The sequence below is a fragment of the Sodiomyces alcalophilus genome (genome assembly GCF_042370955.1).
Source record: "Sodiomyces alcalophilus JCM 7366 unplaced genomic scaffold ACRALscaffold_3, whole genome shotgun sequence".
NCBI classification, from domain to species: Eukaryota; Fungi; Ascomycota; class Sordariomycetes; order Glomerellales; family Plectosphaerellaceae; genus Sodiomyces; species Sodiomyces alcalophilus.
In genome coordinates this window covers 2265176-2281310 of record NW_027263534.1, presented here as the reverse complement: position 1 = coordinate 2281310, position 16135 = coordinate 2265176, and the positions used below count along the sequence as shown (strand labels likewise).

The window sequence follows — 16135 nt, the reverse complement described above, 5'->3', positions numbered from 1 at the left end:
TGACTGGTCAGACTGTCGACAGTCTTAGAATTTCATGTTGACAGTTGTACCTCTGACCTGGCTCTGGTCAGAGCAAAATCCTCTGTTCAAGCTCTGACCTATAACCACCCCCTCCCGCATAGGTAGGTAGGTAGGTGCTGCCCCATTTGGCAATTTCATCGTCCTCGGCTTGACTAGGTAGGTATGTACTTGCCTGTACGCCTGTCTGACTTCCAAAGTACTTCTGCTTTCGGATCGCCAAGGTACCAAATGGAGGAAAGCTCGATGGAAAGGGGAGGAGGAGTGGATGGCAGCATACCTAGGAAGGCAGGCACGATACCTTGCTGTCTAAGAGCGATGGAAGTTACGAATAAGACTGCGGGACTGTGACATAAGACGAATCTGGCTTGGTGATCAACACACTGCTATGCCCAATACTCCTATCCGTACAGCAGATGCAACAGAAATGAGTGATATACGTTGTAAGACTATACGTGCCTACAACGTACTGTAAGCGTATAGGTACTGAGTAACCCCCGCCCTGGCAGCGAAAAGGTAATGATTACTGGCAGGGCATGTACATACAACGTACAGAGGCATCGCGGTCAGATTCCGTCAGATCTCAGGGGTGGACCTTCCCGTGAGAAGAGCTTTACATGTTGGGTTGGCCAAACGGAAGCTCCGTAGAATCTTCCTTCCCCACTCGACAGTGCGCATCCATCCACTAGCCACCTTGGGTAAGGTAGGTACAGTGGTAAAGTGACTCTATTTTTTGTGGCACAGTACAAGGTAAATAAAAGTCTCCCATATGACACTGTGTTTCTCCTATGCTCTTGCCGCACTGCGCGGATCTACATTGCCCTCATCTGCATGTTCGACCGACCCACTTAGGACCCGCACACGGCGCAAAAGTGTCAATTTCCCATCGTGCTTCGTTCAGCGTACCTACGTTGTATGTACCTAGGTAGGTAATTACCTCTTTTTACTCTTTGTTCCCTCTCCTCCCTGGCTTCAGGCACAGCGCATCACATCATATCGGTCTGTACAATTAGTATGATCTGACCGCTATCCAGAATAGGCATCCTCGCCAAAACCCTGGCTCTCGTCCCCAAAGTTGAACGGCCTGCGTCATGACTGGAGAGAGACAACAAAGGACCGCCAAGTAACACATCGCCGTGCCACGAGGAGGATCGAAGCTTACAACTCCGATAACCATGCCGCCTTCACCTACGAAGTAGATCAACCGGCAATGGCCAGGAGGGAAGTACATACATTCATCCAGCACGCTGTACGTTGTATACGGTGGAGTTGGCCGTTGGGTGCCGTTGAGGACAAGGTGACGTGAATGATCTCTGTCTCCTCGCTTCGCGTGTCACAAAGCAATGATGGCGTTGCGACCATCCATCCACGTTTCCCCAGGAGCTGTTCGGTTTATGGGGCATGGTTCACCACCCAATTCTCATGCTCTTCACCCCACGCACAAGAACATGAGATGGAGCGCTGGCTAGATAGCTGGCTAAGGTAGATACGCACAGCGCACGTTCCCCCGAACTTCATCAGGCGAACCACGACTGGGGTAGGGGTACCCTGGCACCGGGCTGATGACACTTTCGTTGTATTGACTCTCTGACCCGATTCCCGACAGGGGGCCGGTTCATACTTTTGTCTGTGCTTCGGGGAAATAAGGTCGTTCGCGTTCCTTTACCTTGATCGCTCGCAAGGGTTTCGATTTCGAGCAAGCCGCGGGAGACAGCAAACCGCCATGCCAACTGTCAACCGAGTTGAGTCGAAGAGACGCGCGTTAGGCGGCCCAAGGGCGGTGACAGTTTGCTGCCGACCGCTTTGTCCAGATCAGTTGGTCCTTGACGACGAGTCCTCAGATGAACAAAGCCGTCCATGCATTAACTACCTACCTTTGGCGAGTCCATCCCTGCCCGAAGAGGCTAGCCCAGCTCATCACGACAGTTCTTTTGCGCACTATTCTTCGGTTTCCGCCATGCTTTTTTTTTTTTTTTCCGGCGACCCCCGTTTGAGACACAAAAGTGATGACTTATATTACCCGCGAGGTTTGAGAAAAGTATGTATTCTCGTGCTCCGCACTTCATGCACTTCATACGCAATGGAAAGCCATCCTATCCCTGGAGAGAGGCAGGACTTGGACCAAGCTAGGCCTCTCGCAGGACAGGGTCTTTCTTCCGCCTTGCAGTTGACATGGCTGGTCACCACAAATCGGAAGCCGGCCTTCGCATCTAGCTGGGCCCCACTTGCCATTCTCATCCTAGACCAACCCCGGGGGCAGCGGCGTCGGCGGCGGCGGCGTCGACGGGCGATGTTGAGCTCGGCGATGTTGCCCACAGATGCTCCTCCCGCCCTCACTCCCTTTCCAGGATCCTCGATTGGGACACCACCACACCACATTGGCTCTGAACGGGGCAATTACACCATTACCACGTCGCATAGGTTTTTTTAGTAAGAGTTGCCGATTCTTGTTCCGGCTCCTGCGTTTACGATGAGGCATCCAGCCCAGCCCGCTTGCTCGCTCCACAAGCCATCATGTACGACGTAAATATGCGCAGTTTATTTACGTTGTACATTATGGGAGGCTCTTGGGGGCCCATCGTTGCACTCGCGGGTCTCTCAAGCGCAGGTTGGTTCCCTGCACCAGTTGCATCGAGCGTGGTGTAGGGTTGGAAATGAGATGCGAATCGGCGCCAGACGGGTTCAAGTCTCGCGTCAAGTCGAGTTACCTGACAAGACCTTTCTGTGGAGGAGAGGGGGGGAAAAAAGAGGGACAAAAAAGAAAGAAGAAAAAAAAAAAAAAAAAAAAAGTCCCTCCTCTCTGCCCCTGGTCTTGTCACTCTGGTCACCTGCGTCTGCCATCTCGGGATCCAACTTTGGCGTGCGGGCTCATCTGGCACTAGTTCAGCCAGTCTTCCTGAGGGGAGGATGGCAGACGCGGCCGAGGATTAATTATCGACAATTCGCAATCCGCAGGTGGTGTACAAAAGTAGACGAACGGGTAGGGTAAGGTTAGGACCAACGACTGACCAGGTTCTCCACGGCCGCTCGGCGCTGCGGCGCTGCGTGTTCCCCACCACGAGGCACATCCCGCACAGGAGCGGATAAGTCCATCCATCTTGCTGCGTCTGTTTCTGCAACCCCCATCAATCATCTCTGCATGTACCTCGAGTTCAAGGGGTACAAGTTGGTCTACCTACTTTTCGATATATCTCTCCACCGGCTCACAAACCACCCTATCTCCCTGCGGCTGTGATACTGGATCCTCGAAGAACCAACATCCCACCAAGAATTTCTAACATCACCAGGACGGGAAGGCAAACAACCAACAGTCGGCCCCGTCGGTGGAATCGGGTTTCCATTTTCCATTTTTTATTTTCCGTTTTTGATTTTCCATTTTCCATTGTTATTTTTATTTTCCCGTCTGCTTTTCGTCGTTCCGCTCTTTCGTTGTTGGGGGTCGAAGAAAGATGACGATGGCAAACAATCCAACCCACCTTACTGGACACTTACTTGCAATCCAATAGCTGGAGAAAAGGCATCGAGCTGGTGACACAGAGATATATAAGACCGACGAGACTTCCCCCCCTTATCCCGGCAGAGTTCAACAAGACACCACTACTACTGGTCTCTCATCTCGTCCAACAAGCCCGGCTTTTCACTCAAGAAGCCAAGGTCTCAAGGTCTCCTTGTCTCCTCAACTACCAGCTCAAGACTGTTCTCACTTGGAACATACACATCATCTTTTCGTCTTGGCTTTTGGAAACACCTACCGTCTCTGCCCAACGACACTCACTGATCACGCACTATACGACTTCGACCGAGCCTCCGATATCCTGTGAGAGGTCAAGTACTTTTGTTTTCTCACGGCATCATCCGTCCGAACAGTTCTAGCAACACTCCAGCAACTACAGAACACAACCTCCCCGTTTCCTCCTCATCTCTCTCTCACTCTCCTACATACTCTCTCTTTCTCTCACCTGCAACTCCTCTCGCCAAAGCCGAGTGGAAACCCTCAAGTCGACGTCCACTATCCCGCGCGCCCACCACCGCCAACATGTGCTCCAAGATCATCCCCAAGTTCAAGTGCTCGCACCAGTCCAGCGCCTATCCTCCCTATGAAATCCCCTGCGCATACTTTAGGAGCGCAAGCGCAAGGGCGAAGCAATCAAACGAGGCGGTGCAGGCATGCCCATACTACAACGAGAGCGTGGAGCAGAGGGACAGCTTCTGTCCCGAGTGCCAACAGGCCGGCCGTGGGTCGTAGGCTGGCTGCTTTCGGGTGCCTCCTATGCATGCACTATTTTTAAAGCTCACTCACCCACCTTGCCGGCATTTCAAGGCCAGGTCCCCCTTGCTCGGGCTCGAGTCGTCGGTATCGGAAGCTGTAGGGGGCCAATCCTACGCTTGGGGGTCCACGGGTCGGGGCCGACGCCCATGGACGGAGGACGGATCCCCGAGGCGGGTTGTTCATCCACAGGGCTCAGGGCGACGGTTTAATGGGTCACTTAGTTGGGAGGCATGGTCACTGCAAGTGGGAAGGAATGGGCTATGATCTATTTGAGGATGATGGGGGTTTTTTTTTTTTTTGGATCTCTTTTCTTTGCTGGACGGCACGAAGCACGTTTGGGGGTTCGTTGGAGCCACCAATAGGCTACGAGGCAGTGGGCTTTTTCTTTTTTCCTTTTTCTTTTTCTTTTTTTCTTTTTTTTTCTCTTTTTTTTTTTTTTTTTTTCCTCCATGATTTGGGGGAGGGGGGTCTGATTTTTCCCCCCTCCCCCCTTTTTTTTTCTTCTCTTTTTTCCCCCCTTTTCCCTTTTATTCTTTTGTTTTGAATTGGGTGTTGCATGAGTTCAAAAGACATGCGGTCTGGTGGAAGAATCAAAGACTTTATTTTCTCACATTGCAACACTCCGATTTGTCCAAGCTGAGATGAACCACCGAGACCAAACTCCCTTGGAGTATTTCGGGCTTGGCGGGAACGAGAGGCACGTGCATGACAGGCGGGAGCCTGAGTCTAATGAATATGGAACAGAACAGACGGTGAGAGACGGCCAAATTTCCTCGAGAGATGAGCTGACGTGCCAAGGAATCATTAGGCCCCGGCAGTACAGTAGGGTAGACAAACAAGACACTGCACTGCTGTCAGTCCGGTAGGATCGGCACTGACGGGAAGACATGGGAGTGCCATCGAGGTAACGCGGCATAGGTTGCGTTGTACAAGAAGACACGGGAACGGTCCGCCGGTGCAGTGGTCTTCCGAAGACGCCAACGGCCAACAGCCTTCCAACATGCCCATGAGGACAGGGATGTCGATGTCTTTCTTGTCCTGATAGGTCGGGAAGAAAGGGGAAGGGGAAGATACGAATAGCCAGATGGCATTTCGGTGGTATGTATTCTCTTTTTTGCTTTCATTCTTTCCTCTCTCCTTTTGCCCGTTTTCTTTTCTTCCACTTGTTTCCCCTTTCTGTATCCTCTCGGTTTGTGTGTCTCCCTTTTTTGCTTTCGTTTTTGCTTTTATTCTTACGTTGCTTCCTGTTTCACAAAGCAAGGCCCCAGGGCCTCACAACAGATGTTTGTGCCATCGCCACGGAAACAGTATTTTTGTTGACAAGGGAACAGAAACCTCGTTGGAGGCGGGCCCCGGTGGATACTGGATCCCTCACTCGCATTGCAGCGTCGTCATGTGATGGAAGGTTGCGGCGAGGATTTTCTGCAGCAGCCTGGGCTGCCTGGCCAGCTAGGTGGCGGCCTGGGCCGGGGCCCCCTTTTCTTTTTTCTCTTCTTTCTTTTTTCTTTCTCCCACTGTTGTAAAAAAGACAGCCAAAATCAACGTCCAGACAAGAGTATGAGACGTGGTTCAGCAGCAGGATACGGGTCCTTTCTTCTTTCTCCTTGCCTCGTATGGCCGAAGCAGACCGACATTAAAGGCAGTCAAGCACTCACCGGCAAAATGAGACATCAGCTGAAGCCTCCGCGCGGTGGTACAGCGCTGCCTATCCGCCTAGGTCCATTGACAGGCCGCGGCACGAGACTGCCTGGTGCGAAGGATCGCAAAGCGCAACGCTGATCTGTCGCAGCCGCCCACTCTCTGCAGGATTTGCGCAGATTCCACCAGGAAATGACACATCGGCTAGGAGACGTCCATGGCACGCGTGCTTTTGCGGGTTTGTGTGTGTGTGTGTGTGTGTGTGTGTGTGTGTGTGTGTGTATTTGTGTGTGTATCCGAAGTTGGGGGCCGGTTCGGGAGGATGAGTGACCTGATGGCGGCAGAAAGACGGGAGGTTGTGACGACAGCCATGCGATTGCCGATGTGTGGAAGCGGCCACGATTCCGTTCGCTGGCTCTTGATTGCATTTGGCGAGCAGCAACGACATCTCTCATCCCGGACACGATCCCCCCAAAGGCACGGAATCAGCATGTCCTGGAGCCATGCAGACGGGAGAGGGCATGAACAAGTGCTACATACAGCCAAGTATGTAACCTCTTGTGTCTGCCGAGCTGCGTCCGCCGTGCCGCGCAGTTCTGGCCTCATCTTGCATGCCATCCAGGGACAGCGCCATGATCTGGAACCCTCCGTCTGTCTTGTCCGACTCTCACATCGAAGGAGTATAGAGACGGAGACGCACCGCGACAACCGAGGCTACAGGACCTTGCGATCAGCATCCTTCGACGAGTGAGGATATTCGACCAAACCAAGCTGGGATAGGCCTCTACCATGCATGCTTGGAGAATAAGAGGAGAATGAAAGGGAGGAAACAGAGAAAAGGAGCTCGTGGTCGTCATCCATCCCGCCTTGCAGCCCAGATGCGCAGACTGGCACTGCCCTGGGGCATATGTTGCTCGCCCCCTCTTGGCTGGGATGAGAAGCCAGCTGATGGCTGTAAGTGATATCTGATCGATCCCTTGCGTCGTTTTCTCTTCTTGGCATTTTCTCCCTCGGGTGCATTGAAATCGCCAGGAGGCGAGCAACATGACAAATCCCTGAACCAGGTTCGACGTCGTCCACGACCACGCAGCGCCGACATCAATCACGCATGGCCCGGACATGGCCCGGACATGGCCCGGACAGTTACTACTACCACCTTTACTTACTATCTTTGGTTTGCTGGCTCCGATCGGTACTTGGATGTCGAGGGGCGGCGGGGGCTCATGGGCCATTCCGCCTGGCAGAGCGTCTCTTCAAGCGACACATCATCGCGCATTTGTCCCGTGCCTGATATGGCTGATCTACTGTTGCATACAACCTAAGTATGCATGCAGGACGTACATAGCCACCTCACCCCCCTTTTCTCTCTCTCTCCTCTCTCTTCTACCCCCACACCACTCGTTATTTTTTCTTCTTCCCGCCCCCGGCGGCTAGCAGGACCCAGCGCGCCAATCACCTCATGACAACAACACCGACAACCCTGGTCGGAGCTGATGGAGAGTCCAGAATCCAGACATACAGGGGACATCTCCTGCAGGACCAGCATGCGCGAAGCCGCGCCAACCCCCCGCTGTTAACAATTCACCGCTGTTGAAAGCCCATGGCGATGCGACAACGCCATCATCCCTCGCTTACGACGTACTTCGTATACGCCGCGATAGCCAACACTTGCGACACACTTTTCTTCCTTTCTTTTTCTTTTTTATTTTGGTTAGCTCAAGGAAGCCTCGTGACCATTCAGAAGGGGCGCAGCGCCGCTGTGGCTTTAAGGAAATCCTGCCGAGGTCAGGTTCATCACACGCAATTAGGTCACTGCAGCGCAGCGCTCCACACTTGGATCCCCCGGAGGGCAATCATGGTCGGCTGCGGCGGATGTGAACCGTTCTTTTCTCCTCGTTACAACGTACATGACGACTCCTGTGAGACGGAGACGTTTGACGCCCCGTTGGCGGGGGCTAGCGCGCGTCCCATCACCATTGGGGGCCGGTTTGTTCGCTTGTTCGTTCGTGTGCCCGACAACGGCCAACCACAACGCCTGCGAGACGGCCGCTGTCGTTCCCGTTCCCGTTCCCGTTCCCGTTCCCGTTCCCGTTGCGTTCCCGTCCGTCCGTCTGTCCCCACCCGGCTTCTACTGCAACCCTACCCCCCTCCCCCCTTTTTTCCTGCGACCCAACCCATCGCCTCCCACTCATTTGCGCACCTTTTCTCTCTTCTTTCAACGTCAACGCGCGTCATGTCGTATGAGGAGAGACACTCCGAAGATAGATGCCCGCTTGCTGGAGAAACAGCCTCGGTCCGACATTTTGGTTCCCGCCTGGACCACTTCAGCTCCTCTCTGGTTAATGCGGGCCTTGAGCTCGGCCGCCCCCAACATTTCGTCAAAAATATGCCTTGGGTCAGACACCAAGACCCGTTGTCCATACTTGGGTCTCTACTTCTGTCGCTACTTCTTCCGTCTTCACATACTTGATGGCTCCCTGAGCTACCCCGAGCTTTTGGTGGAGTAGATCGTTCCCGCCATCCGTTTCCCGAACCACATCCCGCCTGCACGCGGCCCGATTCGATGTAGATCAGAAGATCGGCAGAGACTTTGCCGGAATGTATCTACGATGAGCCTTCTGCCGACTGTGTGTCTGCTTACCTTGCAGCAGCCAGACCCCCAGGATACCCCCAACAAATTCAACGGACTGAGAAATACGAATAAGCAGTCACGGCAAAGGACACGGCCCCCAAGAGAACCAAGAGAGATGTCAAACTCGGCATCGAGCATTACTGCGATTCTCCGCCGGGAAGCGGAACCACCCGGCGGATCACAGGATGGCATACTGCACGTCGCCATGCTCCACAGCATGTACCACCTCACGGCCCTTCCCCTGGCTACACGGCACAGCAGAACTTCCTTTTCAGGACGAATGCTCTTGTCGCCATGTCAGGAACCGTGGAGGGTGCTTTTGCTTGCCATTGCGAACAGGTGAAGTATCTGCCCATGTCACTGTACTCCATGCGATGTTCGCAACGTAGATAGAGTCGGTCAAGGCACGACAGGCACCAGATGTATCAGGGGGGTGAACATAATGAGATTGGGGCCCCGGAATAGAGTGGAATACAGAGACAGAAGTGGGATACAGAGACAGAAAACTGGACGAACGTCGTTACCGTCTTGATACGAAGAGGTGACGGGAGATACCACTAACAGAGATACCATTAGACATCACCGACAAAGCCAGAGAACACAGGCCTGACCCTGCTGCAGCTGACGAAACCATACTGTAGTTTCTCATTCTCATTACCTGTGAGGCTTTTCGTCTGTCGTCTTGTCACCCACAGAACCCAAAAGACACCTTCCCCTCTCTCGTCTCGTAATCAATGGCGTCCCCCTGCGTGGCAATCTGAGTTCAGTCGTCCTCCTGAAAACGGCTTTCCGTCTTTCCTCCTGCACTTCGAGAATGGCCGAGGGAGGTGGGCGATGAGATAGCCAAGATCCGAGTGTTATTTCTGTCCACTGATCGATCCACGACGTATTGCCTCCCTCCCTTCCCTCTTTTCAGATCATGCTCATTTTTCCACCCTCAGAGGCGGCAACAGCGGCAAACGGAATCCTCACTGGCTACCTGGTCTGGAATGCCCGTCTTAGCTCGCCTGCGTTGTTTGGCCGCCACTTCCTTCCTTGTCCCCGGTGGCATCTGGTCGGGGATTAAAAACGAAAAAAAAGGATATAGTACAGTCCAACTTTATACAGAAACAAATCATGTCTTTGCAACCCTCTCCCCTGTCGCTCCTTTTTCTTCCTTTTGGTTTTTCTGTTGTTTTGGCTCGTTTTCTGTGTTTCGTCTTCCTCGGAGGGACGACGGGTGTGGTATAACAGTTTTGTGGCGAGGGACCGATGCTGCTCAAGACAAAAAGACAAACAGCTAGCTCTATAATGCAAAAGCCTGAAAAGGAAAAAGGGGGGGAAAGATGGAAGAAAAACAGAACAATGGCCTCCTTTTGCCCTTTCTTCCGTTGCGCAAATAAGAGCGCAGTAATAAAAAGAAAGAAAATGACAACCTGTGTCCATGCAAGGGGTATGATCAAGAGTCATGGCGGTGCGTAAAAGCCCCATCCTTCATCTCAGTCGTTGGTGGGGGAATTAGGAGAACTGGGGACAGTCAAGTTAGCATGGACGGCAATCAGCCGGGACGAGTAGCAAACAGACGGAGACTCACTATTGATTTGTGGAGCCCGCGGGACCCGGGGTCCGGGGAGAGAAGGACGGAGACTGCTTCACTGTTAGACAAATCACACCAGTATAGATCTACGAGGATTCACGTACTGTTGGAGAGTAGCTGGGGCTCGTCGGCGACTGCTGCATCGGCCTCTGGAAACTGGGACTCGTCGGCGAATACGAGTGGTCCGGGGACGTGGGAGACCACGACGGCGATGCGGGCGAGTACGACGGCGAGGTGGGCCCAGCGCCGTGGAGATTCGGCGACGTCGGGCTGTAGCTCGGGCTGGCCGGGGAGTAGCTCGGGGACGTCGGCGAGTTGAACTGCGCCGGCGAAGTAGGCGAGTAATGCCTGGGCGACGTCGGCGACGTCGGCGAGTAGCTCGGCGAAGTCGGGCTGTAGTTGGGACTGGCCGGGCTCGTGGGCCGGTGGATCGGCGACGTCGGGGAGAACGACGGCGATGACGGGCTGAACTGCGGCGACGACGCGTAGCGCCCGCCAGGGCCATCGAGCATGGGCGATGTGGGAGAGTACCCCATGTTGGGCGACGTCGGCGAGTATCCTCCGGCGAAGCTGCTGAACGGCGACGTCGGCGACGTCGTGAACGGGCTGGTCGGACGGTGTCCCGGGCTGGCAGCACCGAACCCGCCAAAGCCGGCACCGCCGTATTCGGTCCCGAAACCGACGTTCTCGTCCGACCCGGCGCCCACAATCGGCGAGAAGTTGCCCCCGCTCGATGAAGGCGAGCCCAGCGAGAGGTAACCCGAGTCGGCCATGGGAGAGCCCGTGTCGTACGGCGTCGCCGCGCCCCCGGCATCGCCGCCCTTAACCGGCATGCCTGGCATGAGACCCATGCGCGAGTTGTCGCTGATGACCGTCTCGAGCATCTTGGGATCCAGCTGGACGTCAAAGTGACCCGTGCCCATGGGCGCCATCTGGCCCAGCATAATGTTCTCCGAGATGCCGCGGCAGTCGTCGAGCTCACCAGCCGCCGCCGCCTCGAGCAAGATCTCCACCGTCTCCTCGAACGAGCAGCGCATCAGCGCACCCGTGTCGGCGCGGTTGATACCGTGACGCGTGACGGCCGAAATGGTGCCTCGGTTCGTCATGACGTCGACGAGGAGCGCCAGGTGGCGATGGTTGACGTACGATCCGTCAAACGCAAGCACCTGCGTCAGTTCTCGGACGAGCGCCGCCCGCGCCGCCTCGATGCCGAACACATCGACAATCTGCCACAGGTCATTGGTGTACGTCCGCTTGGCATCCACGCCCTCCACCGTCAAGACCGTAGCCAGAGCAGAGCCCGAGGTGTCGAGGTACCACTCCTGGCAGCGTTCGTCGGCCTTGGCCGCCAGCAGGGCGCCGTCGTCCGTCTCGATGAGCCGGGTATCCCTGTTCAGGAATGCCCTCTCGATGCCCGGAACACCACGGAGCGTCAGCGTGTCCAGGAGATGGCTCTCAAACGTCTTGAGCAGGACGTCGTCTTCGATCCTGCCATCCTCCTCGGCGTCCTTGTCATGCTTGAGCGTGCGGATGCGAATGACTTGCTCGTCCGCGTTGTTGTCGCTGAAGATGAGGTGGCAGTCATTCGGGTAGTCGGCCTTGATGCGCGCCGCGACGTCTTCGACCGTCAACTCCTTGTCCAGCAGCTTCTGCCGATCGAGCGTGATACGAAGCAGCCAGCGGTTCTGGATGTCGACAGTATCATGCGAGTCATCGGGAATGGCCCAGTACGATTCCACCATGTCGAGATCGGCGGGGATGACGGTGCTTTGCAGGTCGGGGTCGTAGTAAATCTCCGTCATGGCCGTCACCGAGCGCAGCGTGGTGTGCTCGACGGTGCTGCGCAGCGTCTTGCAAGCCTCCTGCGTGGCGTTGCCCTCCTCTAGATAGACAACCATGGACGGCGTCTTGATGTTCTGAGCCAAGTTGAGAATCTCCTTGAGACGCGGGACACCCAGGGTGACGTTCTTGGAAGAAACACCGGCAAAGTGGAACGTGTTGAGCGTCATCTGCGTGGCAGGTTCGCCAATCGACTGCGCGGCCAATACCCCCACCATCTCGCCGGGGCTGACAAACGCCTTGGCCCAGCGTGCCTCGAGCTCGCCGAGGACGTGGTTGAAGGCCAGCTTGTTCAGGCGCTGCGTGCAGGCGATGCGCTTGAAAGCGAGCCGAGACCGGAAGTGCGCCTTGACCAGGATCGTCGCGTCGTAATCCGCTTCCTTGGAGAAGGGATCGTCGCCCCGGACGATGGTCATCCTGTCCAGCATGGCTTGGACCGCTGGGACAACGTCCTGCGGCGTCAAGTCGCTGCGTTGGAAGTCCTCGACGTTGAACAACCGCTTCGCCGTCTCGATGAGCCGGATGACATTCAGCGGCAGCTGCGTCATCTCCTCGTCCTTCCTGCGCGCATTGATCTCGCGGATGAGCTTGCGGTCGGCCACCAAGGCCTCGTACTCCTGGTCGAGGAGGTGCTGCACTTCGATATCACCCACGAGCTCATTCCCGTACTCGAGCCAGTCAAGCTCCTCGGGGCGGTCCTGGTCCATCACGTCGAGGCGGTAGCGTTCGTCAAACTTCTTGTTCGACATGGTGATGAAGTCCATACGCTGCTTCTCAATGCACATGGCATCGAGACCGTCCTCGCCGTAAAGGAACTGAATGATATCACCCAGAGAGTTCCGCACGGTGCCGTCATACTTTACGCTCACGTCCTCGAGGGCCTTGACGAGACGACGCTGGATGTAACCCGTCTCGGCCGTCTTGACCGCCGTATCAATGAGACCTTCTCTACCCGCCATGGCGTGGAAGAAGAACTCGGTAGGTGTGAGACCACGGAGATACGAGTTCTCCACGAAACCACGCGCTTCAGGAGAGTAGTCGTCCTTGGTGAAGTGAGGTAGCGTGCGGTACTTGAAGCCAAAGGGAATACGCTTGCCCTCGACAATCTGCTGCCCGACGAGGGCGCTCATCTGGGAAATATTGATAGAGGAACCCTTGGAGCCGGAGGACGCCATGGTGACGGCGTTGTTCAGATCCTTCAGGCCCTTCTGCGTCGTGGTACCTGCCTTGTCACGGGCGGTATTCAGAGCTCTCGAAACCTTGCTCTCAAAGGTCTCTCGAATGTTCATGCCAGGCGACGGCTCCAGCTCGTTGTTCGTCGCCATCTGCGTGAGCCGGGCGACCTCGGCCTTTTGCTCGTCAATGTGACTTTGCACCTTTTCGATCGTATCCGTATCGGGGATCGTGTCGCCAATGCCGATGCTGTGGCCGTCTGACAGAAGCCAAAAGTTGATGACTTGCTGCATGCCGTTGAGGAAGTTCATGGCAGCGTCCGGACCCTGCTCGTTATAAATGATGTGAATCAAGCCACCGCTCGACGCGCCAATATTCCTCTTGGACAGAAGACCATAAATGATCTGGCCGGACTGGATGAGGAGACCCTCGTCCTTAAGGGGGTTGTCCTCCTTCGAATCAGGCATGTTGTGCAGACTGACAATGGTGGGGATCACCAGGCTTGTGATTTGCTTGCCCGTCCATCGGGGAACAGGCCGCAAGATGGCCGGAGTAGGGATGATGCCGTTCCAGTTCGGAACCCAGAGCAGGATGTTCATGACTTCTTCCTTTGTGAGGAACGTGTCACGACGACACAACTTGTAGGCGCCAGCGAGGGTATCTTGCACAATACCCATGAGCGGGCCGTTCCTCTGGGGCGAGACGATGTTGATGGGAACCATGCAGAGCTCCTTGATTTCGGCCCGGGTCTCCTCGCTCTGAGGGACGTGCAGGTTCATCTCGTCACCGTCAAAGTCGGCGTTGTAAGGGGACGTGACAGACAGGTTGAGACGGAAGGTCGAGTAGGGCATGACGCGAACACGGTGACCCATCATGGATTCCTTGTGAAGCGACGGCTGACGATTGAAGATGATATAATCACCGTCCATCAGATGGCGCTCCACCTTCCAGCCGTACTCGAGCGAGATCTGGCCGGCACGACGATGGTGGCGGAGGTCAATACGGGTACCGTCAGTGCGAATCACGTACTTGGCACCAGGGTGCTCGTTCGGCCCATTCATAACGAGCTCGTGCAGCTTGCCGATATTGTACGGAGTAACCGTCTCGGGATACGTCAATATCCTAGCAATCGACTTGGGAACGCCCACCTCGTCCAGGGACAGGTTAGCATCGCCCGTGATGACAGTACGAGCCGAAAAATCGACACGCTTTCCCATCAAGTTGCCTCGCAGACGACCCTCCTTGCCCTTCAAGCGGGCTCGGATTGCCTTGACGGGGCGCCCACTCTTCTGAAGAGCACGAGGCTGGCCGGCGATATCGTTGTCCATGTACGTCGCGACGTGGTACTGAAGCAGCTGCTCGAAATCTCGAGCGATATGGGCCGGGGAGCCTTCACGAATGGCCTGCTTGACATTGCCGTTGGCGCGGATGATGTCGCCGAGCTTGTAGGTCAAGTCGTCTTCATTCCTCATGCCTTGGCCGGTGCCATCCATGGAAATGCTCGGACGAACAGGCGGGGGCGGGACGGGGAGAACGGTAATGACCATCCACTCAGGGCGGGCATAGTCGAGGTTGAGACCCATATCTCTGAGGTCGTCATCCGAAATACGGCGCATGATGTTGTGGGCCATCTCGGGGGTGATGGGAGTCTCCTTCTTCTCCAGTTCGCCGTCTTCTTTTCTCGATTCTATTCTGGCGGTCAAGGAGAGGGCCTTGTGCCGCACGGCGGGGACGAGGTTGCCACAGCCACCATGGTTGATGGCAGGGGGCCGCTTGAGTTCGGGGATATCGTTGAAGGCCTCGTCCTTCTCTTCCTTGACTTCATTCTCGCACCTCGACTTCTTCTTGCAGACGTTCCAAACCCGGCTGAAGCGCAGCTTCGGGTCTCTGGTGTTTACGGCTTGAAGGAATTCGGGGTCGCTCTGAGCGTGGCAGGTTAGCAAGGACAAGTCAAGACAGGCAGGCGTCACGTAGCATAGAGTAGACTAACTCTATCAGCCAATACTTTGCTGCAGTTATGGCAGACGATCTCCAGAACCTTCTTGACCTTCTTGATGAATCCTGGATGGTACACGGGCTTCGCGAGCTCAATGTGGCCAAAATGGCCGGGGCACTCGCCCATTGCCTGGGTACAGGTCTTGCACTTGAATTGGCGATCGATGGAGCCGAGAAGAGGGTCGTTGAGGCCACCATCCCGAGGTTTGGTACGCGTCTCGTCCATGGTCTCGGGATAGATGATGTGGGCGACACTCATATTCTTGATCTGCTCGGGAGACATGAGACCGAATTGAACCTCTTCGATGGTCTTGAGCGGCGCGCTCGAGTGGGTGAAGTAAAGGTTCGCCATGATGGGCAGATTTTTCCGCGGGCGGCAGTCAAGGAAATATTATCAAGTCGCGGTGTGATGTCGGTAAAGTCGGGTAAAAAGTGATACGAGAGCGAATCCCGATGTAATGGGAATAAAAAAGAAGAAGTCGATTATCGGAAGAAGAGGAAGAAAAATGGTAGAGGGCAAGTGTCGTGATCGATGATGGGACGTCGTTGATGCCTCGTGAAGTGAAGGAAGGCGCAAAATCGTGGAGGCAGGAAGGCAAAGCTCTTTCCTCGCCGGCGTAACTTGTTTTGATGATAACAGATGGATGATTTCGCAAGGCCGTTTGATGGGCACGTCAATTAAAAACTGGACACTCTCGCCCGAATCCGTTCCCTCTGGCCTACGGCCCAAGAGAAGGCGCCGTTGCTGCTCACGCAACCCCGATCGCCGCCGCCTTCCGAAAAAAGAAAATCAGTCGAAAGAAAATCGTAAAAGTATGGCTCGAATCGAATATCGTATCGTATTTGCTCTGGTGACTTGGCGACGCGGTTTCCGACGCGCTTGGTGATGGCGCAACGAAGTTGAGAGGAGGTTGTAGATGGCAAATTTGGAGGAGGCAACAACAGAGCAAGAGCACGTAAGAAATCTTGCCTCAGGCCCGGACACGGCTGCGTT

At 55.2% G+C, this 16135-nt stretch overlaps 5 protein-coding genes across 5 annotated transcripts; 2 read left to right on the top strand and 3 right to left on the bottom strand.

The window, feature by feature from the left end:
• Positions 1-7: 7 nt before the first annotated feature.
• On the bottom strand, positions 8-1936 carry ACRALDRAFT_208945 (uncharacterized protein; the record flags this gene model as incomplete). The annotated part of the gene is made up of 16 exons (XM_071022541.1): positions 8-23; positions 58-82; positions 109-298; positions 371-385; positions 572-600; positions 636-742; positions 795-830; positions 882-924; positions 966-988; positions 1074-1113; positions 1149-1175; positions 1224-1401; positions 1432-1638; positions 1685-1748; positions 1804-1854; positions 1893-1936. The coding sequence occupies 16 exons, from the start codon at positions 1934-1936 to the stop codon at positions 8-10; spliced, it is 1095 nt and encodes a 364-aa protein (XP_070876077.1).
• Positions 1937-3459: 1523 nt separating this feature from the next.
• On the top strand, positions 3460-4692 carry ACRALDRAFT_1062683 (uncharacterized protein). Its single transcript, XM_071016649.1, has one exon. It carries the CDS (start codon positions 4055-4057, stop codon positions 4262-4264), a length of 210 nt encoding a protein of 69 aa, XP_070876076.1. The 5' UTR covers positions 3460-4054; the 3' UTR covers positions 4265-4692.
• A 674-nt stretch (positions 4693-5366) lies between these two features.
• Positions 5367-5694, top strand: ACRALDRAFT_1062682 (uncharacterized protein). Its single transcript, XM_071016648.1, has one exon. The coding sequence runs from the start codon at positions 5373-5375 to the stop codon at positions 5685-5687; it is 315 nt and encodes a 104-aa protein (XP_070876075.1). The 5' UTR covers positions 5367-5372; the 3' UTR covers positions 5688-5694.
• Positions 5695-9321: 3627 nt separating this feature from the next.
• On the bottom strand, positions 9322-10007 carry ACRALDRAFT_208943 (uncharacterized protein; the record flags this gene model as incomplete). The annotated part of the gene is made up of 5 exons (XM_071022540.1): positions 9322-9494; positions 9531-9592; positions 9688-9815; positions 9902-9918; positions 9974-10007. The coding sequence occupies 5 exons, from the start codon at positions 10005-10007 to the stop codon at positions 9322-9324; spliced, it is 414 nt and encodes a 137-aa protein (XP_070876074.1).
• Positions 9974-15400, bottom strand: ACRALDRAFT_1093047 (DNA-directed RNA polymerase II subunit RPB1; the record flags this gene model as incomplete). The annotated part of the gene is made up of 4 exons (XM_071019652.1): positions 9974-10064; positions 10132-10184; positions 10239-15068; positions 15137-15400. The coding sequence occupies 4 exons, from the start codon at positions 15398-15400 to the stop codon at positions 10037-10039; spliced, it is 5175 nt and encodes a 1724-aa protein (XP_070876073.1). The 3' UTR covers positions 9974-10036.
• Positions 15401-16135: the final 735 nt, after the last annotated feature.